This window comes from Heliangelus exortis, chromosome 21 (assembly GCF_036169615.1).
Source record: "Heliangelus exortis chromosome 21, bHelExo1.hap1, whole genome shotgun sequence".
In the NCBI taxonomy this organism is placed as follows: domain Eukaryota; kingdom Metazoa; phylum Chordata; class Aves; order Apodiformes; family Trochilidae; genus Heliangelus; species Heliangelus exortis.
In genome coordinates, this window is record NC_092442.1 from 10,306,343 (window position 1) to 10,334,341 (window position 27,999).

A 27,999-nucleotide genomic window follows, 5' to 3' on the forward strand; every position below is an offset into this window, starting at 1 on the left:
TTAATCCAAACCAAGTTGTTTGTCTCAATATAAAGGCATCTTTTATTACAAACAAATCAAGTAAATCACAGCATACAATTCAAGAGTAGATAGTGCTTTTCAGCTTTCCAACCCATACTGCCATAGGGTCTGCAACAACAACAGTTCAGGTCCAAGTACCTGACTTACACAAAGCAGAATTCAAAACTACTCCCTCCCTCATGTATACCATCTATTAACTTGCTTTGAAGTGAAGTTAATATGCATAGTAAAACAATCTGATATAAAAAAAACACAAAGAGCACATTTAAAAAAAACACTCCATTCTAGCTTACATAGCACAAACCTCTAAATTTCTCTTGTATTTATTTACAAAAATAGCAGATTTATACTAGCACAGACAATATTAAAAAAATAATTTGTTTCTTCACTATTAAGATAATCTATTTAAAGAAGTCTCAGAATAAATAGTGACAAAACATAAATGTAATATTTTTCTTAATTAAGGCTGACTTAAAAGTCAAATACTACCATCATATATATATATATGATTTAACATGTATAAGAAACAGGACTTGACCCTTAGATTTTTTAATATAACAATACATGTGCAAGTACTGGCTAAAATCTAAGTTGATTTGTTCTTGAACTGATGGGCTGCAAATCTCTTACATGTCTTTTGACTTCATGTGGGAATACAGCCCCAAATATATCTTCATGGTATCGCCTTTGGCTCTGCAAAAAAAGAAAAGAAACCCAAGAGATTAATTAAATACTGCTAGCTCCTCCTTCTGTAACAGTTAAGTGGCTAAAAACTCTTTTGCATTTGTATGACTTGTTCTGACAGTGGACTTCTGTTGCCACCAATGAAAGGAGCCTGTCTGAATCCCAGGTGCTCTAGGACACATTCTGGTAACAAAAGGGTCCTAAAATGCCAACAGACCCAGGCACTGTGCTTTCAATGAGGGGCTCACTGATTTCTTAAACTCACTGTCCTCCATTTGGTGCAAAAACATCTCAAAACTCTTGATGTTTCAGACATGCTTCACAGCTAATGCCCTAGACTCAAAGGGAGACACAAATGGTAGATGGAAGAACATCATGTGTCACTTGTACACCCTAACCAAACAAAAACTGCATTTTAAATCATGGTGGGTGGACTGAGCTGATCACTGGAAGCTTTTTTCCTTGTACATCCTACTGAAAAGAGGCCCATGAAGCCTGCAAGATCATGTGTGTGACTTTGAAGACTTCTGTTACCTCTGCTGGAACACTTTCTGACTGGAAAGAATGCCTTGCACCTCACAGCATACCTTTAGCTGGAAGAAATACTCCTCTGTCTGCTGTTCACTGAGGTTCAGTTTTTTTGCAAGAATCCCTTTCAAAGTCTGAGCAACGTCCCTGGCCATGCACACGTCTCCACAGATGTACAGGTGCCCTTCCTCCTTGTTCAGAATGTTGCACACTTTGGTCTCCAACTTGCTCTGGAGAATGTCTTGAACATAGACCTTAGAAACAGAAAAGGGATCATTAGGCAAAGTTTCTTAAACACTGCTTTGTCTACTGAATTATCTAAACTCAGTGTGGGTCTATGTAGTAGAGCTGTAAATGCTCAGTCCATGCCAGCTGGGTTGAAGGAGTGGGGCCTTTTGTCCTGGTTCACAACACACTGACACAAAATGCTCACAGTTTTGTTAAGAACATTGTTAAACAGAGACCAAATCTTAACCCAAGAGACCATTCTGAAAGAGCAAAGGAGCCTTACTTTGGCTTGGCCAGGTTGTCTGGAGTAAGCTGTATAGACTTCTTTCAGGACTCCTTTCCTCCTCATTTCCTCTGTTTCTTCTTTGTAGATGTGATCCATGTCTGGCTGCCGGCAGCCAAACAACAGTATCATCTCACCACCTTTGATCCCTGAAACCAACATTGAAAAGTTTGTTGTCTTTAGACAAAAATCAAGCAGCTGTCTGTAAAGCTACTTTCTAATGAGCCCTTCTCACTGAAGATCTGAGAAGGGCAGTTTGTGTGCCTGGGAGGACAAACTCTCTGGGTTTTACTTGGCTGATGTTTCTGGTTGTCCCCATCTGTAGAGATGCTGTTTGGAGCACTAGGGATGTCTTCTGCTGCTGGATGAGTTATGTCCTTCCCCTTCTGCCAGTCCCCATCAGTACCTTTTTTTTCCAAGTCATAGAGACGTTGCTGCCAGAAACTTCTGAAGGGAGCAATTCCTGTTCCTGGGCCAATCAGAATGCAGGGCTTGGCTGGTTCCTCTGGGAGCTGGAATCCCTCAGCACTACAATGCAAAAACACATCACTGGGGTAGTTGGCTTATGACCAGCTTTTCACTGTCAGTTTCCAGAATGATTCTGAGCAGCAGAGCCTAAGTTACCAATTTTAAAACAGTAATGGGCTTCAGCAATGGTTGCTTCTTGTTTCCTTAGCTCTGCTTGAGCCACAGTGGATATGCTGACAGTGGGGATGCTGTCCTATGAACAGAATTCTATCAGACTCTTCTAATGATTTCTGATTTTACTCAACATAAGACGTAGTAAAGGATCTCATCTCTGGAAGGACAGGGAGCTCCCTCTTTTCTCAAACTCAGATATATTCCTATTCCAACTGGCAGTCACCAGTCACTTAAAAATTTGTGAACAACAACAATAAAAAACCACTAAGGAAACTGAAATAAGCACTGCTGGGGTTTTTTTAATTTTTTTTTTCTTTTTTCTCTGCCTCACACTCACCTGCGTATAAAGCATGGAACTGTTTCATTGATAGCTACTGTATTCAGCCACGTGCTGCAAACTCCATGGTGCAGAGGTCCTTCTCCATCTAATTAGATTAGAGGAAAACACATCTGTCAGAATTCAAAAGCTCTGTTTCTAAAAAAAGTACAGTTTATACTTCAAATTATGTTTTTTTAAGTGTATATCTATAAAATATTTACAAAACAAGGCTAAACTGATGATGGTGGTTCAGGATCTTAGCAAATCCTGATACAGTCTGAACAGCTGCAGGGCAATATACTATTCTGCATGTGTCACAATATAAACTTTTTGTTAAAGATATGCTTCATGACAGACAGCAGACAGGTTCTTTCTGAACCACAGTGCAGCCTAAGCATCATTTAATTAAGAGAAAAATTAAAACAACAGTTCATTACCTCTAGTCCTGTAGTTTACAACTGCAACTGTCAGATGAATCTCCCTGGGTGTCATGTCACAGGAGGAACTGACAGAATAGTACCTGGGCTTTAGATATGGTAGCTGAGTCAGTAAGAAAGCTGTGGAAACCTCAGCAGAAGGAAACTCCTCCAGGACCTCCAGGATATTTGGGCTGTTGTAAAACTTCCATTTATTGTATTCTTCTGTGCTCTAAAAGGCAAAGGGCACCATCACAATGTTACCAGCTCATGTCCAATTCAGGAGATCAGGGATACTTAAGTGTCACTTATAAATAAGATTCCTGCTTTACATTCAATTCAACATGCAGGCAAATGAATGGAAACTTCTGAAAACTGTGCCTAGACCAATACAGGGGTTTCCTAAAAAAACAGTTTAATTTTTGAAAACAGAAGTAAGAATACCTGCTATAATTTTCTTAGATACCAGCTCTCTCAGTGAGGATGAAGAAACTGACCACACTTTCTCTCATTGTGGTTGGTCTTACAGGTACACAGAATGTGTAACAGAGGGATGAATCAGAACCATTACTACAAAAGTTTCTTAAGCTTCTGTTCCACAGTAGAAGGGCCTCAGATGGTCCAGGCTGCAGTATTTCTAACACAAATCTAGTGTTAATGCTTACCTGACATAAAACTTCCAGTCTCTGTTTTTCTCCTTCTGCTGTTACCAGCTGGGAGAGTTTTTTTAGCAGCTGTTGGGAGGGTGGAGTAGTGATATCAAGCAAGTATGTCAAAGCCTCAGGGAGTGTGCAGGCTGGAATTCTTTTGTCACTCGACCAGTAGCCACCTGGAAATGAGAGAAATAAAAGAACACTTGGCAATTCCCATGGCATTTGACAGCTATAGAGCTTTGCAAAACTCAGTGTCCTTCAAAATATGACTTCAGACTAGGTCACAGCAGGTCTAGACTACAGGGCCCTTCTGAAATGGGGTTAATGTGAGTTTTTAAACTTTTTGTAAGGAGAGCATGTGATGCAGAGAATTGCATGATAGCAAAATACCACTTTAAAATAAAATGTCTTTTATTTGAGGAAATAATCCTTTTGTGTGTCAGGATCCTGATTTAGCAGACTGTTCCTATTAAGATGGAAAAGATGGTAATGAAGTAAATCTGTTTTAGGATTCTGATGTGTAACAACACTAAGTTAACTGTTGATTAATTGCAGTCAATGGCCAATTCAGCAACTGAGTTACAAAGTGTCAACCTAGGGTAACTGCAAACACTGAGGACTTCACCATGCTCTGCCGGAGAGAACTGTAAGAATAGCCAAAAGCATCAACAAAATCCTACTGCAATTTATGGAGTGGGTAATACAATCCGATTCAGTCTATAAAAATTCTTAGGGGTTTTAGAGAAATCTCTGTTACTTTATTTAGAGAGAACTTACCATCAGCACAGGCTTCAAGTCTGATGGGCTGATCAGCTGGGGGGGCATCCTTGACACGAGCAATGAGGCCATGGACTAATTCTGGTTGGTTGCCTGGGAAAATCCCAACATGTTCTCCAGGCAGGTAGTGCACTTCCTCGTTAGTCTCACAAGAAAGCTTAACTAGAATGGTAGCACGACTAGATACAGAAAAAAAGAGATCAGACAGCCTTAGTTATGTCGACAGGATTTCCCCTGAACTGTGCAGAAAAGGAACAAATCTAAAGTGGCACATTGCAAAGTTATTTATTTCTCTACAATCCCAGAGACTCCATGGGAAATCAGCTCCTACCTAGAACAGCCAAGACCGTACATATTGCTGTGGTCTTGGGATAATGATTTACTTCTACAAACAACAGTACTGAATTAATATATATTTCTTAATTACTGACAGGAGAAGATGTTCATAACCAGGTATTTCAGATGTTTAATATTTTAGTTACATGTAGTATTGCAGTACTCAAAGAATGAGAGATTGTACCTGGATTTTAAACTTTGAAGATTCTGTCTGAATTTCAGCTTCATGAGAATCACATCCTTGGCGTGAATGTTTGCAAGTGCTGTTGAGAAAACAGGACATGACTCATGGCAATTTTGTGATTAGGTTTGTTGGAAATGTCTTCAAATAATATGCAGAGAACTGAACCATGCTCTCCCTAGGGTGTGATACACTTTTGGTTGGTTATGATGTGTCCTACAAGGTTGCCTTCCCTGACTACATGTAGTTCATCTCAGCATTTGTTCCTTTGGTGCTGTCAAACTGTATGCTAGTTCTGGTGTTCTGGAAAACATAATGGTATCTGCAATGTGAACCAATGTTTGTTTTCTCTCTGACCACTGCATTTTATGATATGCATTCTATCATCTAGCAGGACCAAAATCACTTCTAGAAAACCTTCACAGTTAGACCTGTCTGAAGCAAAACAGACAGAGGAAGAGGAAGGTGGGAGGCAATACCTTTAGCCAAGTTCATGGTTCCAGAGTCATGCACTATCCTGTAACTCTTAGGATCCCAGCTTTCATCTGAGGTATAGATTGCTGGCAACTGGATGCTGGTTTTCCCACGGATGTTAAAAATGTCACAGGCAGTCTAGAAAAGAAGAAAAATACAAGGCTGTTCATAGTAAAAAGCTCACATTCTTAGCATTGTCACTATCCTAATGAGATGTCCATTTCAGAGACCGCTATTTTTTATTGATTCCTTTGAACTCAGAGATATTACAGGGGTTCATTGTTATGGGATGCTAGTGAAATACAAACACTTAAATAAAATGAGTGAACAAATTAACTACTGAACTATTTATTTAGTCACCTTGAATGCAGTGACTGCCCATGAGCGAAAGGCTTCTTCTTGCCCATTAAGTTCATCTCCTTCACCTATTGGAATGAGCTGAGATGCCCCAAGTTGGGCCAGTTTTCCATCAATGGTATGAGCAAAGGCACAGAAGTCTGGATACATGCTGGACCCCAAACCAAACACGGCATATCTGCAGAAGGAGTTAAAAATAAGATCACTGTGTTGAGCTAAGTGAAATGCAAAAGGACTCAGTCACATGCAAACCAAGAACTTTTACCGAATCTTTTTTCTCAGGAACTTCAGGGTGAGCAAGGAGTTCTTCAGGGTCTGTATAAAAATTCATAAAATACTTTAAGTTAGAAAAATACTCTAATTTAAATTAGAAGTGAGACCCTGATCCGTGTCTCACGCAAGCATATGGGGAAAATGAAGCATATGGTCTCTGGTCTCACTCTTTGAGTTGAGCCTCATATATACTTTTGAGATTAATATTACCTTTCCATTATTTGGAGAATCTCCACTTCCAAAAGTGCTAGTAACCACTAAAAGAAGTGTTTCTTTTTCCAGGTCACAAATGTTGTACTCATGCATGCACAGAATCTGGAAGGCAGAAAGCTCATGAGAAATTGCCAGCAGACATAAGAAGTAGGAAGATTTCTAACCATTAACGAGACATCACGCTCAAGATCAGTTCTACTCCAGCTTACATTTACTGAACATTCAAAATAGAATTAGAATGAAAGGCCTTTATCAGCAGAAGCTGATAAAACCAGTCAAACTTCGTTCTCCACTTAGTGTGGATGATTTATACTTTCTTACCTTAGTGTTGAAGGCACAGTTGAACAAGCTGCACAGGTTGTTTGCCAGTGTTTCAGATTTCCCAGTCTCTGTTGCATAGAGGACAGTGACCTTGGTCCTGGTTGCTATGGTTTCTCGCATGAGTGAAGATGCAAAGAGCACAGCCCTGGGGAAAAAATAAAAATTAATATAGCTACACAGTAATTCAGATTGATTCAAGCTAGGAGGGAATGATCTTGAGCATGCTTTTTCCTTGGAAGATTGTCCAGAAGCAATGCACTATAGATAGCTCTTAGTAAGAAGACTCTTATTTGAGCAACTTACTTTGCCAAAATGCTAAATTTTATTTCTTTTTTCTTTGGCCTTCGGGTCTCATCATGCCAGACATGTGTTTTCCATGCATCCACCTTTAAAAAAAAAAAGGCTAAGTTTCAGATAAGACCACTAAAATAATACACAATTTGTATTTTTTTACGGGCCTGATTAAATAGAGTCTGTGTATACAATACACACTGTGTACAAATATGGCAGCAGTCTGTGCATTTTATTTACAGCTTGAGAATTCAACAGAACCACCATAACTGCCCACAGCACAGTGAGTACTGGCTGCTGCTTAGGAGTCTCTCTAGAGATTAACTTTCATTAATGAGGCCTTTTCATCCACACCTCTTCAGGTCATCTGCACAGCTGAAGCTGCCTACTACAATCATCTTTCTGGATGATTTATTTGTACCTGGTAGTAGTAGAAGGGAGTGAGGACATAGTTCAGCATCTCCTGGTGGAAGACAGGAGTTATGCTGCCTGATATGGGGGGCACAATCCACACCCAGTCAGCCGGGCAGCCCCCGCGCACGCGGTACTCGCTCTGCATGTACTTCATGAAGGACTCAGCAGCAGAGTGATGGTCCATGATAGTCACGTTTTGTTTCTGGAATTATTGCAGAAAGAAAGACTTACTTGAAAAAGCCCCTCCTGTTCTCCTTCCTGATGTAGCTTAAGTAATCCTGTTGCTTTGGTTAATATTTCAAGGACTTCAGGTCTGGGAAATAATTACTATCAGCAACTATTATATAGATATAGATTGAGGCAGACCTTTGATTTATTTTTTTTTTAATGTCAGCACTTTACCTCTCCAGTACTGAGAGTGTGTGCTAAACAGCCTGATTCATTTTTATCCATTTTTCATATCATTATATGATAAGTAAACTGTAATTGTAAATAAAAGTTATTAGTTAATTGCTTTACATAGATTTTGACACTTAGAAATACATGCTAAAAGGGTGAACAATCTTGGCCTTAAATTCCATTTTTTTTTTTTTTCTCTCCCCCTTCTCCCTTCACCCAAGACTTTTTTTCTGTCCACAACAGGAAATATGGATTCCTGTGCTTTCCCAGGTATAAATCAAAAATAACTTTATAGAACCATAGTTCTATAAAGCTGTTATAAGTGAAAGGAAAAGGAAAAGGGGACACTCTGTATTCAGATACCACACTTGGTACCACCAGACTTACCTGGAAGCTATAGAGCACAGCCACATTTATCTCTACAACAGCTCGGTCTTTCCATAAGGATGAAAGTTTATTTGTTTCCAGTCCCATTCTTCTCCCTACCTCCTACGTGTGAAAAAGTGAGAGAAAGGGGAAAATAAGTTTACTGTGTGGGACTTAGACCTCATGATTTCTGCACAGCTCTTCACATTAATATGCAGAAAAAGTATTGCAGCAGGGGGAAGAGTCACTTAAGCAGGGGAAAGTTATGGCAGCAGCAACACCAGAGATTAGTGGTACACCTGAGTTGTGGGGTTGTGGTTGTGGAGGCTATTCCATGTTGTAAAGAAGGGACTGGTCCTCTCCTGGACTAAATGGTTTATGAAAACCAGTATCTGGTCATAAGTCTGCATTAAGACCTGCAGCTAACCATGAGGACTCTACTGCCTTGTCAACAGCAGACTGGAACCCACAAACACAGCTCTGAGAAATGTACAGTCAGACAGCAAGAGGCCTGACTCAGCAGGACCCGGGGTAAGGGTGGGGAAGAATTCCCTTTGGACAACATTTTCTGTATATTTTTTTTTTTTCCACAGTTGCAGTTTCACCAATCTATCCAGCTCTTTGGAACAGATATTGCCTGCCAAGCCTGACACTGTCTCTTTTTCAGAAGAGCTTCAGCTGCCAGGCCCATTCCCTCTGCAGCCCAGCACTCTGTTACCTTCAGGATGTTGTAGCGCTGCACGTCACAGAAGTCTCGCACGCCGATCTCTGTCCCCATGTACCAGCCATTGAAAGGGCACCCTGTGAACTCCAGGCCTCCCACCTCAAGGAGCATGTTGGCAACAGCAGGCAGAGCATACCACTTCAGATCTAACTCCTTGAACCACTCATACCTGTTGAACAAGCATTTTGATTTATTACTTTGTGTCTTTTCTTCCTTTAGGCAATAACCAGAAAGGCCCAGGGAGATGAAGAGTACCAGCTCCAGAAGAAATGTCCCAGGAAGCAGGGTCTGCAAAAGTTCAAAGCAGTTTTCATTTATGATGTGGTAACTGCCTGCTTAAGAAACTGCTGAACAGTATTACAGAGTTCTGCAGTCTGCAGGCCACTCCCAAAGCAAAGATGAAGAAGAAAATGAGGAGAGAAAGGCAACAAACATGTTATGATTTGACATGTGTGTTACACTGGCATAAGAAAGTATTTTTTAAATTCAATTCAATGTATGTAATTGAAATGTAGAGTGGGGAAAAAGATTCCCAATAAAATTGCTATTAGCTTCCTTAATTAAAATTTCATTTCATTGTTCTAATAGGCATTTTAACTTTTAGGACAATTTACCATCATTTCAACAAAACAATTCATCAAATGACTGTTGCAGACACTGGCTAAGAATCCACTAAGGTGAGGAAAAGGCAAAAATGCAATTTTCTAAATGTCTGGTGCTTACTTTGGATGCTCCATGGGCACTTCAAGGACAATTTCTGGTGGGAATTCAAATATTTCTGGGTCCTGTCCATTTGCTTGGAGAACGAGTGGAACCACATCAAAGCGGCCATACCTCGGCTTCCACCCCAGCTCGATGCACAACTGGAAATAAAATACATTTGGGGTTTTTTAAGGTTTCCCCTCCCAGATTTGAAGGCAAAAGAATGCGAACCCTCTAGAACCTGCTGAGGTAAATGCTAAGTGATAGTGACTATCTTTCCCGTGCAACCAATGTGGAGCCATGTTGTTCTCACACTGACTGTGTCTCTGGCTTACGGGGAGCATGAGCTCATCCTGTTTGGAGATGGAGTGGAGAATTTTTATATCAGGATTGTAAGAAATCTTTGCTCCAGCCTGCACCTAGACCTGTGGGGCAGAACATCCCATTTGCTCCTTACCACCACATTCCCTCCCACTTTGCCTAAACACATAAGGGAAGAAAAGACACAGATGTGTCAGAGAAGATGTGAAGCAGCTGTGATTCTGTGTTTGAAGGGTACCTGTGTGAACTCCACACTGGCAGGGTCTCCCATCACAGACCCATCTGGCATCTGATATCCCGCGTACCGGATGAGCTGGCTGTTCCAGATGCGGAAATCGTGTTTCCCATCAGTCCTCTGGGGGAAGACAGTGATGGCTGACCTGCCCAGAGAGACACACACCCCCTTACACCACAGCACCACCTCCAGCACCATCTGCTTATGAAGACACAAATTGCTGCCAACAGATATTACTTTATTTTTACAAAATAAACACCAGTAGAAATAAAAATCACTCATCTTCTCTACACAGCTCTTCTCTACTCAGCTCAGACCCTTGATCAAATGGTCTGTTTTCAGGACCATTACAAAAAAGGAATTACAAAAGATTTTGCAACATCAGCTATGAAAGTTCCAATATCTAAAATGTTTGAGGATACCACAGGAACAGTGAAGTACCAGAAGAATTAAGAGCAGAGACAATTTGTCAAAATACTTAGATAGACCATTTCAAGTCCTTGAATCCAAATCTAGATGTGATTTTTGTTGTTTAATATTAAAACTAAAGATACCTACCTTATATTCCCATTGTTTGTGGCATACTGAATATGGTGACAGATATGCTCAAACATTTCCTTTGCTGTTTTACAATCACGTGCATCAAAGACCTGTATGTTACCAACAGAAGCATAAAGAAAAATTATGTTGAAACAGTAATGGAAGCTCAATGGGTTTTTTTGTGCATATAAGGAAAGATTCAGGAAAAAAGTGAAATGAAAAATCAGTATTTCTCCACTTAACTATAACTCCACTAGGATAAGTTCATTTTTATTGTTCTCATATGCATCATTTTCAACAATCCTCCAAAGACCAAGACATGCACCTGGTTCCACGACACAGCTGGTTCCTACACAAGTTTTCATTCAACTATCTAGCAGAGAACTACAAAAAAAATAGTTGAGCTTGTGATTTGTACAGGAAGGAAGAGTCCTCAGCTGAAGCAACTGAGGCATATTTTAGCTGATTGTGATTTACTCCAGAGGGCTGTGGCTCAGGATGCCCAGGTTACCTGCAGGTTGGACCACTGGATTCTCCCAATGCACCGGGGCGCGTTCCTCCAGGCCTGTTTGGCAGCAAAGATCAGTTCATCCTTTGTCAGCTGGTAGGTTCCTGTTGTTTCTATCTCCTTGGTCACTGCCTCCAGTCTGATCAGGTGTTCTTCTGTTTTTGGCCTTTTGAACATGGAACAGCCACGAAAAGAAACAATCAGAATTTCATTACTTAGAACTGATTTAAATCACAGGATTCTCTTATGTTCTGGGTCAAGAAGAACACAGGCACTGCTGAAGCCACAAAGCTTTAGAGTGTCCTTTTGCACAAGAAGACCTCTACTTACATCCCTGTTTTTATCTGCCAGGGTGAGGGCAACTTTCTAGGGAGGGGATTAGCAACCATCTGGGTTGAGATTTGGATAAACACTGAGAAGCCTGTCCCTGCTACATATTGATCACCACCCAACACACACAAGTTTTTCTGTGTAGAGTTTTCATTTAAATTTGGATTTCTTAGATTAGTTTGGAAAAACTTGTGTAACCACAAGTAAATGAAAAGTAGAGAGTACACTCGCTTCAGCCCAGGAGTAGGATTATAGTGACTGTCTTCTCAAAGCTCTATTATTTTCACTGGGACACAGCTCTTCTGAGCAAAGTAGGATTTTCATTCCTAAAAAGAAGTACTGAGCAATTTCTTTGTCAGGGAAACCAACTCTAAAATTCTTTAGCTTGGTAACAGAGAGCGAAGTCAAAACATTAGGAAATATTTATCGCAGCACAGACAAAAATTGTTTTGTTGGCTTACAGATAGTGAAAACAGCCTGCACTGTTTGAGAGTTTTCACATTTTCAACAAGATGAAAGATCAAGGGCAAGCTTGTAAGATAGTGTAAATCAATGTGATCAAATAGCCATGAGCAGAAACACAGAGACGTGCAAATGTAATAGGCTGGCATGTGGGCACAGCCTACGTGTGAGACAGGAACCTTCAGAAAGATTCAGATGGGAGAAAGCTTTGTAGAAGAGTTCAAAGTGCCTGAAGAAGTATCTGTTATGTGGCTGAGCCCCTTTGAAAGTCTGATAGTGTTTTATAATGGAATGAGCAAACACTGAATTGTCACTTGAAAGCACAGATTGTCATGTGAAAACTTTGTCACTGCAAACTCTTGCCCTCAACCAGATGTTCCAGCTTTTCTTGCAATAAGGTGTCTGCACCATGTCCATTTTTGTGAAAACAAAACCTCTTTCTGAAGCTAGAGCATCCCTCTCAGTGTGCTCAGCAAGCTCGTGTTGCTGATAGCACAGACCAAGGTTGATAAGCAAGAGACTGCCCTTCCAATTCTTGCCTAAAGCCTTGACAGTCAAACCAGAACAAAAGATACTTGGAACAGCACAAAAAAACCCCACCATTATCCACATTATTCACATATAACACTGAGCTGCATGGGATCTAATCCTCTTAACATCCCATGTTAAGGAAACAGAAGGTAACGTTCTGTGACCAAGCTGCTTATTACAGAAGTGCTACTATTTAACACACTCAGAAGGGAGGGGGCTGAGGAATGCACTGTGCAGAGTCCACTTCTGTACACCTCAGACCTGGGATTGGCAGATATAGCATATGAAGTGCAGTAGTAGTGTTATTTACCTTTCCCAATAGTCCTTAGCTGTTTTCTGAACTTACACTACGTAACAGGTCAGTCCCTGATAGCTCTGAAGCCAACAAACACTCCTATAGCTTCAGACAGGTAGGCAGAGAATGTTCGTACTGAAAATGCAGTAAAGTTGGCTTACTCTTTAAAGGAATTGTAGTACTGCTTGATGAAGTCTATTGCCTGAGGTAAAAGTTCTGCTGGTGGAACTGGTCCATCTCTAGTACCTCTCACAAGGCCCTTTGGGGTCATGAGTGCCCCTTGGCAGGCTTTGGTCCGGCAGTTGATAATCTGAAAAACAATTAAAAAAACCCCAATGTTGCAATCTTTTATCTTTTCCAAGTTATGAAAAATCACTATTCAGGTTTCTGTATCTTACCTCTTTTGCTGACAGGTGCAGTGTGTCAAGAAAGCTGGATCCATTTTCCAAGTTTCTTACTTTAACATTTCTTGGACATCTTGATATTTGGTTGGAAGCTTTGGTACCATATTGGGGAGGGTTCTGGAGAGAGAAAAGATAAAATACACTGTTAGTCCTCACATGAGAACTTGGAGAGGTTTTAGGCAGTAAGCACAACTCATGTGAACTCCTTGTATCAAACAATGACGCTAGAAACAGACCTCTCTCCCAGCACTGTCCTTTTCTGAGGTTATGATTGGTGCTGTCTCTATCTGCTTCTTCTTCAGATCATATAATTTGGCATCATTATTTCCTAAGCTTTAAAAGGGAGAAAGACAATTCAGTATAACACAACGTGCTTAGTTTTTGATAGATATGCCTGAAGCATCAGTAGGGAGATGCTCAGAGCTCTCCCTGAAAGACATACTGAGTCAATTAGCCAACGATTAATTAATAATCACTTTGCTAATTTTTTTTAGCATACACATGCCTTCTCCATACATCAAATTATTAGAACACACCCAATAAACTTAGGACTATGAAACACAAAGCAGGATGGTTTATTTCCCCAGTAATTGTATAACTTAGATGCAAAAGCTTCAATGTCCCTTAGCAAGACACCACCACCCAGTGAGCCTCAGGACAACTGTTCTCTGGTTACTATTATTGATTTGGAAGAACATTACAGGTTTCTCCAGACCCCACAACTCTTAACTTTCTTCTTCAAATGAAGGAGAAACTATGAAACCATTAAAATACAATGATCTTACTCATGGATCTTCCCATTTTTCTCCACATTGTTATTAATGTCCTTTTCTCCAGAGGACTGGCTCTTAGCAGCACGAGTCCTGAATACAAACTGCCACGGGCACAACATTTTGTATGTTTTGTTTATGACCTCAGTTCACAGGGCTGAAATCTTGTTTTGTGTGATGTGGGAACACCTGTGGAAACAGAAAAAAAAACAAGGTCAGTTTTTAACATAGAAGGTAACTCCCTTTGAAAGGGCTCTGAAACTCACCAGACCAAGTGATCTCATCTGATCAGCTTCCTGTTTTAAGAAGGAAAATTACTTGACTCGTAGAGTACTGATGCTGAAACTAAAAGTTACCTTTGCCAGCATCATGATGCAGCCATTCCTTGTTTTACAACACTGGTAAGAGATTCAAATGTTGTATAAAATACAGCTGCATAAACCAGCAAATATCAGCATGTAAGAAAGAGACAGGCATGCTTTGCTGCTCTGAAAAGCACACCTTGACACTTGGGGTTTCAGAAGTTTAAGTGTTATTAAATGTTCTGTTAGTTCACATCACTGTTAGCTATGGAAAAGGGATATAAAATGCTACTGGTTTATTCACATAGTTATGAATAAAAAACAGTCTGTAAATTAACCAAAACATTTTGCAATGTATTCACTTGCCAGAGGCAAACTGAATTCTGAGATTGACTTCTGTATTTTGTAAGAAAATACACACACACAGCATACATTTAGATGCAACAAATACAAGTATGTACAAAGTTTAATGCTTTTCATTTGAACATATATTTTCTGCTAATTTCTTATCCTAAAATGGATTTTTGTGCCAGGGAAGGTGTGACAGAAGAAAAAGAGCAAACTGGTAAATTGGTAGCTAAAGCAGAATCAGGAATAAATCTAAATTATTATTCTGCACTAAAAAATGCTGCAGTATGCCTGTACAGCTTTGAGAAATACTGGGGAAAAAGACAGAAGGAAAGTATAGGGAGAGAGAAAAGAAGAAAGAAAAGAAGAAATGAAGAGAAACTAAAAGAGAGAAAAAAGGAAAAAGCCCAGAAAAAAACCCAACAAAAAAATACACAAAAGGAAAAAAATAAAGGGGAAAATTAAAAAGAATAAGAAAAAAAAAAAAAAAAAAAAAAAAAAAAAAAAAAGAAGAGGAAAAAGAAGAAAAGAAAAAAGAAGGGAAGGAAAAAGAAAAAAAGGGGAGAAAGAAGAGAGAACACATTTTCTATTCACTGGCATTCAGAGTAAGGACTTGCTTGCTTCTTGTGCTCTCCTTAACAGGGATCTTTAGACAACATTTACAATATTACCTGTTAGATGAACAAACCTTTAAATCAGCAGAAAGGGGAATCAAGTTTTGGAGCAGCCGGATGGCTTGGATGTCCAGCAGGAGACTGGTCCCAACACTTTACCCCTAATATGGAGAAAAAGCCCAGTTTGCCACAGAACTGCTCCTCCAGTGAGGTGGGTGAAGGCACGGCAGAGCGGGGCAGTGCTGCCTTACCGTGCTTTGGGAGATGCTCCTGACCCTGCCAGGAGTCGGTGTCCTCTGCACGAGTTTCTCTCCTTTGATCCCTCCTGCTCTGGTTCCCTCCTGCCAGGCAAAAGCATTTTATACTCCAGGATGATGCATGCAAACCAGCTGAGTAAGGCTGCCCGTGTCCGGCGGGCCAGGGGAATCCCAGGTCCCACTCCTGCGGGTGACCCATGTGCTGTCTGCCTTACCTAACGCCCCGGGGATGGGCGGGAGCCTGGACCCAGCCCCGAGGTTATGGGCATCTCCCCCTTCCTGCAGGGTGCTGCAACCCCGATTGCCACATACACTGGGTGATAAGGACTCGGGGGAATCACTCTGAACAGTTTTTCCATGGCCGGGAAGGCTGCAATTAAAAAAAAAAAAACAACTTGAAAGAACTCTGACACTTTCTCACTGGATGCCCTTCTGTAGATGAAACCAGCAGCTGCTGAAGGAGCAAGTCTGTGTCCTTTACAAACAACTTCCAGAGAATCACAGCTCCGGGGTACAGAGCAGCCTTAGCTTCACCTGGAGGGGAGCTAAGGACAGGTATTGTGTTCAGCGAAACACACAGTCTCCTTATTTTTGGTCAGGTTTTAAAGGATCTTTCACAAGAGCATGTGTAGCCTCTCCTCCCCTCAGGAGCTCCCTATCCTATCCTATCCTATCCTATCCTATCCTATCCTATCCTATCCTATCCTATCCTATCCTATCCTATCCTATCCTATCCTATCCTATCCTATCCTATCCTATCCATGAAGTCTGTACATTTCTGCTTTTGTAACACACCAGGAAAGCTGGAAGGGAACTTCAACTCCCTGAAGTATAAAGTACTCACACAGCACGGCACGTGTGACTGCCAGCAGGACAGCAAGATGATACAGACAGCATTACTGAGATGACTTTCAGCTGTAGACAACACGTGGACATTTACATATTACAAAATTTGGTTCCTACCTGGGCTCTGAAAGCCAAGGAGGTCCTGGAGCCAGGGCTGGCAGGCAGCACAGAGCTGCCAGGCAACTGCACTCACACGCTGTGGGATGCCAGCACGGGCACAGATTTGGGCCCCAGTTATTTGCTCATTGATCTTGTGCATGGCTATCTTAAGGAAACTGTGTAGAACTCTTTCCAAATTAAAGGCAATTATTAAATCTGCTGACTGACACAAGGTCATAATCATTACAACCACGGAGAAAGATTTACTGGTGCTAAAGATCTAAAAATAAAGTATAAGGCTGCAAGGGAAACAAGGAAATACACATTCTGTTTTCATGTCACCTTTTTCCTGGACAAACTTGGACAAGGCATTTTCTTCTTTCTGTATCTAGTTTCTCTGTTTAAAAATGACCATTAAGTACTTGTGTAAAGCACCCCCAGAGGTAAACTGAGTTATGTGTACCTGTGCTCATGCACCAGTACATATGTATATATTCCAGCCAGGGTTGCTAGACACAAATATTTTCAAAAATAAACCTGAGTTTTCTGTAGTCTTAGGATTCACCTGCATGGTTGTATCAAGCCCAGGCTTCATTGCACACACTGCTCACTAATGTTGACACACTCAGATTTTAATTTTTGTTACATTATACCCTTCCTCTCACCAGAACCACCATTTCACAGCCCTGTTTAAAATCTCCCAGACAGGCAGAAGTCAGAAGGCAGAAATAGTGTGAGCTGTGTGACCCAATGCCATGCCACAAATTTCCACCTTGCTTCTGAAATTGCTTGACTGTGAATATAACTGTGTATTTCAGGGGTCAAACTGAAGATGCTTGAACTGAAAGGAAACTTCAGAAGTCAAAGGAAAAGGTTACATTCTTCTTCACATTTGTTTTTTTGCCAGGATTTGAAAATTCTATTTGTACCCTTCCCTTTCTTATTAAATCTGAACTCTCTTTTCTACAGAACATGGAGAATCTTAATGTCTTCTAGTGTAAAAAAGACCATATCTTAGTGGAAAATTCAGTGAATTCTATTATGTCCAATGGTGTCTAAGCTTTTATTATTCAGCCTCCTTATTTCACTGTTCTTGGAGACTGCTGAAATCAAGGAAAGGCTATATAGGGACTGGATATGAAAATTCAGATTTGGAATAACCAGAAGAGGAGAAACATCTTTCCTCACGACATTTGAGGACTGGCTGAGGTATCGCCATTCAGAGAAGTCACAGATTACTCCAGTTTCAAACAGAGACTGTTTGGAATTAGTGATTAATTAAGCTCACTGCGCACTCCTTCTACAAATACTCTGCACTGCCCAGAAAGTTCCTCCTTCAGAAAAACAATTTCCCCCATAGTTCCTACTATGCACAGCAACTTCTGCCTCTGCCACACCAGAATACAAGAACTGGTTGCTTTTCTTGCATTAACTTTGATGAAAGATGTGCCCTTCAAAGCAGAATGTTTGACCTATTCAATGGCATTCAAACCATGCTGTCATTTTGAGTAAAATTTAGTTTCATTTCTGAAAATGTGATGACCTGTAGCTTCAACAATAAGCTTTCTGCAATTTCATTCAAATCAAGTTACATTCCTTGTCTGACTGCAATATTCTGCAAAAGATCAAGAAGTTATGTTCTCATAAAGCATTTAAAAAACAAGCTCTGTACTGTTGCTCTTTGGAGATCAGGACACCTTGAGTCTTCAAAAAATCTATTCACTGAGGCAAAGCTGATAACAAAGCTTGATTTTCCTTGTGTAACCTAAAGAGATGCTGCTCAGTTGTCCAAACTTTTAATGAATTACTAGTGATTTTTTCCTAACTCCCCTTTCCTAACTATTGTAACCAACTCTTTGAGATGCCTCCATGACAATCTTTCAGAAACGTTGCCTACAACATCACAAATTCAAAATACAACATTGCAGGCATCTGTGAACACCCCACATCCCAGAAAATTTGTTAAGACTTCCCATGCTCCTCATGTGATGAGGATGAAGGGCTCCCTTTGCAGTTCCAAACTGATAGCTCTGTTCTTTATGCATTTCCTGAGGAAACATACTCTGCTCCCTGCTTTATCCCATTTGATTAACTTCACTGATTGAAGAGGAACTTTGGTCCTTAAACTACCAGTAACAAGTAATCATTAAAAAAAAGAAGAGAAAGGACCCCATATGGCACCTGGTCCATTTCCTTGACCCATCACCAAGATCAGCTGTAACTCAGATATTTTTGAACCCCCAGAAAGCAGTTTCACATCAGCATGAGGGGCAGGATTCCCAGAAAAAAAAGCTGCCCAGTGCCCTGAGATGAGGCACCAAGGAGTATAGAATCACCCAGATCACCATTTACATCCTGTGAATTGACTCAGGCTTTTCAGCTAAATGCTCACCACCTCTTTCACACATCACCACTTTGTGGTACAAATAACTTAAGTCATTTGGCCCATTCAGAACATCAATTTGCTTTCTGTTCCCTTTCTGGGCTCAAGTGCTGGTTTCTCTGCTGCTGCTGAGACTTCTTTCACATTTTCCACCGGGCTCTCTCTTAAATGTAGAATACACATAATTGCCCTGGCAACACTTGAGTGTGTATCACATACTTTTGAAGTGATTTTAAGACAGGTATTATCTCTTTGTGCAGTACCCAGCACACTGCGATGGAGCACTGAGCCACAGGAAAGCCTCTCTGTACTTTTTCAGCAGAGAGGTAAAAAAATACCTAAATCATGACAATTTTGAGGGTTTGTGTCATAGGCTGGGTGCCAGACCACCCTAGGGTAATATCTGAAAGTCTCAGTTTTCTAGCAGCTTTGTACTTCTCATCCATAAATGTCCTCAAATGAAGACTTACAGAATGAAACAATAGAATTTATCACCAATTCTTCCCAGCCTTATGCTGTGGAACATGAATAGATTCACTGTTTAAGTATCTAGCACTTTCCTCTTCTTCACTGGCTTCTTCATTATTTTGTAATGTTCTTTATAAAGTGGGGATAAAATCTTTCTACCAAAAGTAAACCAAGACTCAGGTCTAGGCCCTTCAAGCCATGCAAATACAAGTAGGATCCCAAATCTACTGTCTGGACTCCTTTTCAGTTTCTGCAGACTTAAGGTACATCAAAACCAGCCATTCAGGGCAAAACCTGTAATGTTTCATTTCCTGTTTCCCAACCTAGGCTGTGTAGATTGCATTTCAAATGATGACAACCAAGAATGGAAAAACTCATGAGGTGAACAGCTGATGGCAAAAATGAAAGCTAAGGAGAGTGTTAAATTTCCAGTCTGTGCCAGTTAACCCATCCTTCCTGTCTGCAGGCCAAATTCAGAGATCCAGTAATAACAAAACCCCTCCACCAGCCACCCTTTTCACATGTTGATGTTGCAAACTTGGACAAGGAAGTGAAAAAGGGACGAGGCAGTCAGACAACCAGTAACCAGGTTCCTTCGTGCCTGGGTGCACGAAGTGACCCCGGGAAGGTTCTGACTCAGCAGTGGGATCCCCAGCCCCAGCCTGGCTGAAAGCAAGGACTGAGCATAAACCCCTGAGCCTCCGTGCACCTGGCTGCAGGGCTGCACGCCCAGCTCCCCTTGACATCATTTCTGTTGAAGATGTCACTGTCTGGAGCTCAGGGAAAAGCTGGCAAGAGGGTAGGGAAAACGTATAGAGCAGGGTTTGTCATCTCTGGTCTTGCCCCTCACAGCTGAATGTAAACAAAGATTACATTAAGACTGCCACATGCAGAAAGATTCTTGAGAAAAACCCCAGTAAACTACAGAACTGCAAATGTGTTCTCACTCCACAAAAGCAGGGCCTGAGGAAAAAACTTCAATTTAAGTAGCTGGTTAATGTCAGTAGAATTCAGAATTTCTAATAAAAGTCAGCTAGCACAAGAGTGCTGGTTTTTGAAAAAAAATTCATAAATTTCTGGGCTGAAACAAAACTAAATATTGAAGTATAAATGTCTCTGGAAGTTAAAAACACCTTAAACAGAAGGGAAGAAATGAAAAAATTCAGCTTCAGAAATTATACTTTTATATAACTGCAATCTCCATTTCTGTGCTGTTTTTCATCAAACGATTTTAAAACATTGCTAAAACATACACAAATTTTGATCTCACAGCACAGTCCCCAACCACAGTGTGAAGGAATATACAGCCAATTGTATTATTTCTCATGGGAATAGGCTATAAATATCCCTAGAACAATGCACTTCCACAAAAACTGCTCCAAAACCTGTGAGGTTGAACAGAGTAAGCTATCTTCATGCAGGTTGATTTAGCCACTCTATAAAATAGGGATATAAGTCTTCTGTTATCACGAAGGATGGATAATGTTCTTCAGCTTAATAGGATTTGAAAACTTACCTGCTAAATGCCTAAAGTCAGTCTGGGCAATGATGAGGACTCTTAATCCAGTGTTTCATCACTAATTTCTGAAATGGAGGGGGTTTTGTTTCTTACCTTTTGCACAACTTGCTCCTAAATTTCTGATTTCACATTTATATTAGACAGAGTAATTACAAAATATAATCCATGCTTTGCATGAAATATGAACAAAGACTCTTTCTTCAGAGTTTATTGAGCTCTGAAAAAGGTTATTGCTAAGTCTATTAGGAAGTCCACTAAAATCTTCAGAGCCTGGAGTAATGCTCTATTTCTGCCACATTATGTTTCAGAAGCACACAGGCATAATACTAAAACACTGAATATCACATTTTTATTTAATACTAAAACAGGTAATACACACTAAGGATAACCTTGGATACAAACAGAAGCAACAGTGCTCCATCCTGGATTAAGGAAGCAGGAAAAGTTAGTGATCTTACCTGTATCAGGAAATAATCAGAAAACATGTTTTCAAGTGCCCTATTTTTTTTTCCTCTCAGAGCACGATCTTTTCATTATCATTCTCTTGGTTACTGCAGACACATGGTGAGCATAGTCAATGACAACATTCACAGAAATTTCTCTTTTCTTTGGGGACTGTGCCAAGGTCTTCACCTCCAGAGCTCTGACCATCTGGGAAGTATGTTTTCTCTGCTAAAGCATCAGTGATCCTCCTGTCAGCCTTTCCCAGAAAACCTCTGATGTGTGCAACTGGAAAATTTTCTTTGTCCTCCTGTTCTGGACCCACAGACTATGTTTCTCATTCTTCATTTCTCTCACCCTGCTTGCCTCCATATCTGAGTGCCCTCCTGACTGCCACGCTGCTGTGCATGTTTTGAGATGGTACTGACCATCATTGCTTTGACTTGGGTCAATGGAAATCAGTCTTAGCCACAAGTTCAGACATCAGCTGAACTTCATTCCCAAAGCAAGTGTTTCCATTCACAGAAGAACTGCATCCCAGCCTCAAAATTCTGGCTCTGAAGAACATGGACCAGTTGTGATATCCAGAGAAGGATGGTTCATCATCCAGTCCTGCATTTCCTCACTGAGGGACAATCATTAAGCTGATCTTGAGGGGGGACAAAAATCAGGAGAAAGTAAGAGCATACTCATAAATCATTTTGTTTTATGAAAGTGTACTGCTTCCTTATTTATGCCACTAAACCATGTGCTTTTTTAATGAAGCAATTGAGAGATATTTGGCTTTGATAAAACGTCTGTGATATTGACTGGTGGAAGAGGTCTCCAATGAATGCACAAGACATCACTAACTCATCAGAACAGAGGGAACCCACTTGCTGAGCTCTGTACAATGTTTGCAGCAGTTCCAGTAGGACAGAGACAGACAGACTCTCACTGAGAAAGAGTCACTGGGCATCTTGCTCATTTACGCCAAAAATCTCAAAATGGCTCCACAAAACAGTCCACACCAAATACAAATAAACTATTTCAAGCTTCCTTATCTGAATATTGACCATATCTTTCTATCAAGTCATTCTTCTAACCAGGTGTCTGGAATTTTTCTCTCCCAAACTGATTTCTTCTAAAAGACCAGCAGGAAACTTTTCTCAAAGACTGCCTAATAGTCGACGTCAATACCAGCCCAACCTGCTTATCTGCTTGATAAGAAAAGGGATTAAATGCATGGCCAGATCAAGAAGGAAGCAGCCACAGGAACATTTCTTACATCTAGAAATGCTCAATCTCATTCTGTTGACCACGTTACTGAGCAACTTTTTGCACCCACCTTGACTGAGGTTTTGCATTATCACTGAGCCCACAAATCAGCCTTCTCTAAGAAGCCAAATTCTGGAAAACACCAGATCTGAAAATAGATGTGAGACCAGCTCTGCAGTGTCATTTATCAGTAGTCAACACTTCAGCCTCACAGATTGCCCGTGCAAAGCAAAGCACTCCTTTTTGTAACCGTGCATATTTCTCTGGGACAGTCTAGTTTGACAGACTTAAATTTATCAGAAGCATTTTAAAATTTTCTTAACTATCTGGCAGTACACCATGACATGGTAAAAAAAAAAAAAAAACATCTCTGATCCTGATTTCCTCCCATGTCTTTCCTTTTCAAATCCCATTTCTTTTAAATGGTCCAGAGAAATGATCTTATTCTCCTGAGGTTATGCAGCAACACCATGAAATAAGCCGATCACCAAGTGAAATTTTTAAGGTCTCTCAAGCACTTAAAAAGCAACCTCAGAATTTTGAAAATCTTGGTCATAAAGATGCAATCTACTCTGCAAGATATTTCCAGCTAAGAGAGAACAAACTCTACAGAGGTCTTCGGGGAGAGAAAAGTCTCCAGGATTCAACAGGTTTCTGCATTCTGTACTATAAACTGTGGTTAAACACACCATTTGCTGACCTCTGAAAACAGAAAATAAAAAGAAAATAAAAGAGAAAGCAGAAGACACTGCAGTTACACAATTGTGGAAAACAAAATATTCCACTTTTAGGCATGAAAAATGAGTCCTCAGATTGGTAGGTATCGGGGAGGTGTCTCCAGCAAATACAGCCTTTGGCTGTGTCTGCTATCATGACATAATATCCTCCAGACTAACAACTTGTTTGGAATTTGTTTTGAAACATTTTCCTTGTTCCTTGTTTCATACTGAGATACAGCTGCTTTTCTGTGGATGAAATAACTGCTGAGAAAATGAAAGTAAGACTTAAGAAAGACTTAAGACACCCAGATCCTGTGTGTTACCTAATAAAGAACATGAGTCAGCCTAATCAGTTGCAAGAATTTATTGTCAACTGTCTTTTAAAATCTGTTCTGTAGAATGGCAGGAAATGTTCATCAAAACACCACCACTTTTAAGCTTCTTCCAAGTGGGATCCCAAAGACTCCAAAAAATAAGCTGTAATAATAAAGGAACATAAAGCACACTTGGTTTTAAGCAGATTTTTTTTTAAACTTGTTTTTAAACAGCACACAGGTAATGAAGCAGTTCAATCTAATGTTGTGGGGCAGCAGCTGAAAGAGAATATTTGATTTGAGGCAGTAAAAGCATGCGAGCAAAGCTGGCTCACAAGTTTCAAAACAGATTAATGCAGAATATAAAGGCAGATTCTTCTGGGGGAAAAGGCACTCATGGGTGATAGGTATATATATATATTTATATATATATATATATATATATTTACATTTATATTTATATTTACATTTACATTTATATAAACAGCAGTTCCAGAACTGTCCTTCTGATGTACAGCTTACTTTGGTGTGCAGGATTACTCCCTCAAGTGTGCAATGTCAAGGCCCTCTCCAGTCAGCGATAAAGACACTGTTAGGCTCTCAGCTGAATGACAGATCCCTCCATCTGCTTCTAAACTTAAAAAAAAAATTATTTTAAATACCAAACACAATTATGAAAAAAACAAAAAACATTCTTCAAAGAGCAGGGATTTTTTTATAGTTAATGTGTCTGTCCTGAGTAATCACAGGCTGAAAGAAGTGCTTGATGACTACTGTGTACTTCAGTTAGCACTATTTCATAAAACCTGGATTGGCAGAAGTATCAGATAAATTAAATAATACAAAAGCCAAAAGATGCACCAGCTGCCTCCTGCTCAGGCAGAAATACACTGCCTCTGAAAAGCAGAAAAGACTGCAAGAAAAAAAATGTTCCAAATAGGCAACACAGTCACTGTCAAGCCATTGTCATGTGTTACTGCCTTGCTTTAGAACACACTTTGTGACAAAAAGACCAATCCATGGTATTTGGGGTGGCACTGAAGGACACTACCTGGTGGAGCACAAATCACTACAAACTCATTCTTGCAGCTTAAGGTAAAAGACTCTCATAATGAATATTATGATATTGAAAGTCTAAGACTCACAGCTGCTGGGCTGCCCGTTCAGTTTGAATCTGATCAGAGCTTCATTTGTAATGAGAAAAGCTATTCACAAGTAGAAAACCCCTTTTAAAAAAAAAAAAAAGGACTGTGAATGTTGTTTCTCTCAAAAGCAGCATTTATACTTATCACAGTAAAGATCACTTCCTTATAACATCTGAAAATGAGCCAAACACCATAGAAGAGGTGCTTTTGTTCAGCATCAAATTCTTAAGCTCACGTGTCTCTAAACAAAAAGCAATGCCTGTGACATAATGAACCAGGTGAAAAAGAGTTAACATAGTGCTAAAAAACAACTTAAGGAATATTCAATTGCTGCCAAACAGAGCTAACCAAAACCTGGCTTTGGATGGAAACATCCTATACAGTACCCACAGGGCTCAACTGAGGTTCAGTGGCAAGAGTGAATTGAAATCAGTAACACCTCTGACATAAGAATGTGATCAGATAAATACCTTCTCCTTGAACCACGTGAAGTGCAGAATACCAACCCATGTTTTAGATAAACCACAAATTCTGTCTTTTACATACCAAAACTTGATATAAATTAATTATTAAAAAAAAGAGAGAGAAAGGTCGTCACTACACAGGAAGCTTCTACACGAGGCTCCAAGGCTGGCAATAAGTCAACTCATTACTTTTTAATCTTTTTAATATTGTCGGTAGGCTATAGAGCAAGAACTTACACACTCAACAAACCCATCAACTAACCCACCAGTAAACTGCCATTGTCCCACTCTTTCCAGACAAGCCAGTTCCATATTTGTAATGGACAGATTACTGCCACAATTTCAGTTTTGGGTTCCTAATGTTATATAAAGTATAATGACAAATTCGGTTTTCTTCTTAAACTGAGTGTTGGTAAGTCTATAATCAGGGGCTCATTACCAAGAACATTTTATCTCATTTTCCTGAGCCAAAGTGTAATCTCAGTAGTCAGTCTCTCCATCCTTCAACAATTAAAAGCATGATCCCAACCTATAAAACACGAGTCTCCCAACTGCCTTTTCCTTGTTCTGCTGTTTGTCTTGCATAACCAGGCTCCCATGAAACCCCCTCTCCAGCTCAACTGACAGAGATGTCTGTACACAACCTTTGAACAGTTAATTGCATTTACCTCCTCTGACTGTAGAGGAGCACTTAGGAGAATTTATTGACCCAAGGTCGTATAGAAACCAGCTGCAAACCTCTTGTTTCTAGAATGCAGTTATTACATTTGTGTAAACACAATGGAAACCCTCAGGGTAATAAATGGCCAGGTGATACTGCTCCACACTGAAAGTGATGCTGGTAACTGAATGCTTGCTACAGCAGTGCACTTCAGTGGGGCCAACAAAAACAGGGACTTTGACATGGCCTTATGATGGGCATTTAGTCATTCAGTCATTGCATACACTTGTCAACAGTCCATTAGTTACCGGAATTGGCGTGTTGAACAAAATGGGTTCCTCATTTCATAAAAAGAAACTAAATCCCATGAATAGAACAGGCGTGGCCCTTTTAACTGACCTTATCCTTTGCTTCATCATCAGTTTAATGAGCACTGTAAGCTTTCTTAATTTAAAATTTTGCAATATCAATTATAGTATACAACACAGCCTCTTTTATCCCCTATTACTTAATTTCCACCCAATGTCCTTATTTTTAGGGATCCTGTACGACTGAATACGGAAACACAGATGCACCAAATCTGTTTAGTGTTGATTATTTTCTTTACAACTGCCAGAGAACCGTAGAAAAGACTTATCACTGAGGGCAGAAGTTTACTGCAGAATAATTTTGGCTGAAGCTCTGCCCAAATCCCTTTTCAGAGTTCAGGTTTTCATCTACATCCAGGCTAATATAACATCTTTGGTCTCAAATTATGCTGAAGAACAGAGTTTGTATCATGTGCAAAAACAAAAGCCTCCTAATGCAGCTGAGTGACTGTTCAGCCCAGACACCAGAGAACATGTCTGCCTTGGGCACTGGGGTTACTCAGTCTATTACAAGGAAGCACAGAGTTGTTTGTATCCTGTCTCCCCACAACAAAGAAAATTGCATACTCCATAGCAGAGTAAATGAGTTATCTTCATATTACATTTCTATTCTATCTAAAGGTTTGTGATTTTGAAGACCAGGTTATGTTTGAATGGAAAAACAAAAGCTCAGACATCTCATCATGACCTACAACTGAATGACCACTGCCAAAATATCTACTCATGGTGTCTCCTGCACGTAGAGTAACCATGTGCCCCTCTGCACCTACCAAGAACTGAATGCTCTACCAGCTTCCAAAATTCAAAATTCAGATTCCAGTCCTACCATAACAGTTATATCTATTATACCTTTGGTCTGATGTTCCCATATCTCAGACATGCAGAGCTGCAGACATGCCACGGCTGCACCTTCCAGCTCCCTGGTGAACTTGAACCTTGAATCTTGAACTATCCATAAATTAAATAACAGGCATGTAAGAATGATTTAGATGCAAGCAATTATCCTATTTAGTAACTGAATATGTCTCACACTACAAAAAGCCAGACAATTAAAGCAACAAAAGGTTGTTGAGGACCCTACATTTAAAGTTCAGGAAACTAGTATGTTTCCACACACTGTTAGTCCTATAGATTTCACTATTGCACTTATACAAGGTTCAGTGCATCCCCATCCAGTCAAATTTGCTTGTCAGCTGCCAAGGTTGAAGTTTTCTATGCTCTACCTTGCATCAAATTGTTCTGAAAGTTTAAACCAGAATGGTTGCGCTTACAAAAAATGTATTTAAAAAGAAAGACTAGTGACTTTCTTTACCTGAAGAACAAAATATTACACAAACTTTGTTGACAAACTATTACCTTCATGCTTTAACTGGAATTAAGCAGAAAGATGGCCCCAGCATAATACCTGAGCATCTTCTAATGCACCCGCCAGGAAAGGATTTCAGGAGAAGAAAGAAGTGGGGTAGAGAGACAAGAAGAGAGAACAGAGTTGAGGAACAGAATGAGAACAAAAGCTGAGGGTGTATAAGGTGATGTGAAAGATGTAGGAGTAGAGAACCAATAGTGGCAATGGCAGAGGAAAGATTAGCAGAGGGCAGGAACTCTTGAAGAGGAGAGTTTAGGGTTAGCAGAGACAAAGGAAATTTTTTAATACAATACTTTATAGCATACCCCTTCACAGGCCCCCATTTCTTTTATAGTGCTTGTCAAATTCTTCTTGACTTCTTCAAGGTAGGATTTCCTGTTTGTTTACTTCATATCTGAATGAAAAAAAGAAAATCTGAAGCCTGAGACCT

General features: G+C 40.1%; 2 protein-coding genes across 8 annotated transcripts in view; both read right to left on the minus strand.

The window, feature by feature from the left end:
* Positions 1 to 15: 15 nt before the first annotated feature.
* NOS2 (nitric oxide synthase 2) lies at positions 16 to 27,963 on the minus strand. 6 transcript variants are annotated; one of them, XM_071765324.1, is made up of 31 exons: positions 21,293 to 21,890; positions 20,832 to 20,899; positions 15,735 to 15,889; positions 15,514 to 15,603; positions 15,320 to 15,423; positions 14,014 to 14,187; positions 13,465 to 13,561; positions 13,223 to 13,345; positions 12,986 to 13,134; positions 11,210 to 11,372; positions 10,717 to 10,808; positions 10,162 to 10,303; positions 9,624 to 9,763; positions 8,895 to 9,069; positions 8,198 to 8,299; positions 7,419 to 7,613; positions 7,010 to 7,092; positions 6,707 to 6,851; positions 6,383 to 6,487; positions 6,165 to 6,214; positions 5,903 to 6,077; positions 5,548 to 5,680; positions 5,072 to 5,150; positions 4,552 to 4,730; positions 3,787 to 3,950; positions 3,143 to 3,353; positions 2,724 to 2,811; positions 2,151 to 2,272; positions 1,745 to 1,893; positions 1,293 to 1,487; positions 16 to 714 (listed from the first exon to the last, which is right to left on the minus strand). In XM_071765324.1, the coding sequence occupies exons 6-31, from the start codon at positions 14,118 to 14,120 to the stop codon at positions 601 to 603; spliced, it is 3,477 nt and encodes a 1,158-aa protein (XP_071621425.1). In that variant the 5' UTR covers positions 14,121 to 14,187; positions 15,320 to 15,423; positions 15,514 to 15,603; positions 15,735 to 15,889; positions 20,832 to 20,899; positions 21,293 to 21,890; the 3' UTR covers positions 16 to 600. The 6 variants fall into 6 exon arrangements, with proteins under 6 accessions (XP_071621425.1, XP_071621422.1, XP_071621421.1 ...); XM_071765321.1 differs by lacking the exons at positions 20,832 to 20,899; positions 21,293 to 21,890 and adding an exon at positions 27,875 to 27,963; XM_071765320.1 differs by lacking the exons at positions 20,832 to 20,899; positions 21,293 to 21,890 and adding an exon at positions 27,053 to 27,132.
* LYRM9 (LYR motif containing 9) overlaps positions 22,335 to 27,999 on the minus strand; it is a 29,891-nt gene continuing 24,226 nt past the window's right edge. Inside the window, exons 6-8 of one of the 2 annotated variants that reach the window (XR_011730128.1) lie at positions 27,875 to 27,963; positions 27,053 to 27,151; positions 22,335 to 24,196 (exon numbers count right to left, since the gene is read on the minus strand). The gene's annotated coding sequence lies outside the window, so the exon portion shown is untranslated. Of the gene's footprint in view, positions 24,202 to 27,052; positions 27,152 to 27,874; positions 27,964 to 27,999 lie in introns of both variants that reach the window. The other variant, XR_011730127.1, reaches the window with a different exon arrangement.

What these genes read in the sequence shown, in the direction of transcription:
- NOS2 (XM_071765321.1), bottom strand. Translation starts at nt 14,120, where the DNA reads ATGTTGTGCCCGTGGCAGTTTGTATTCAGGACTCGTGCTGCTAAGAGC. An exon ending in AGCGCTACAACATCCTGAAG is followed by an intron (nt 8,300 to 8,894) that starts GTAACAGAGTGC and finishes TTTCACACGTAG; the next exon opens with GAGGTAGGGAGAAGAATGGG. An exon ending in CTTCAAAGTTTAAAATCCAG is followed by an intron (nt 4,731 to 5,071) that starts GTACAATCTCTC and finishes TTCTGTATCTAG; the next exon opens with TCGTGCTACCATTCTAGTTA.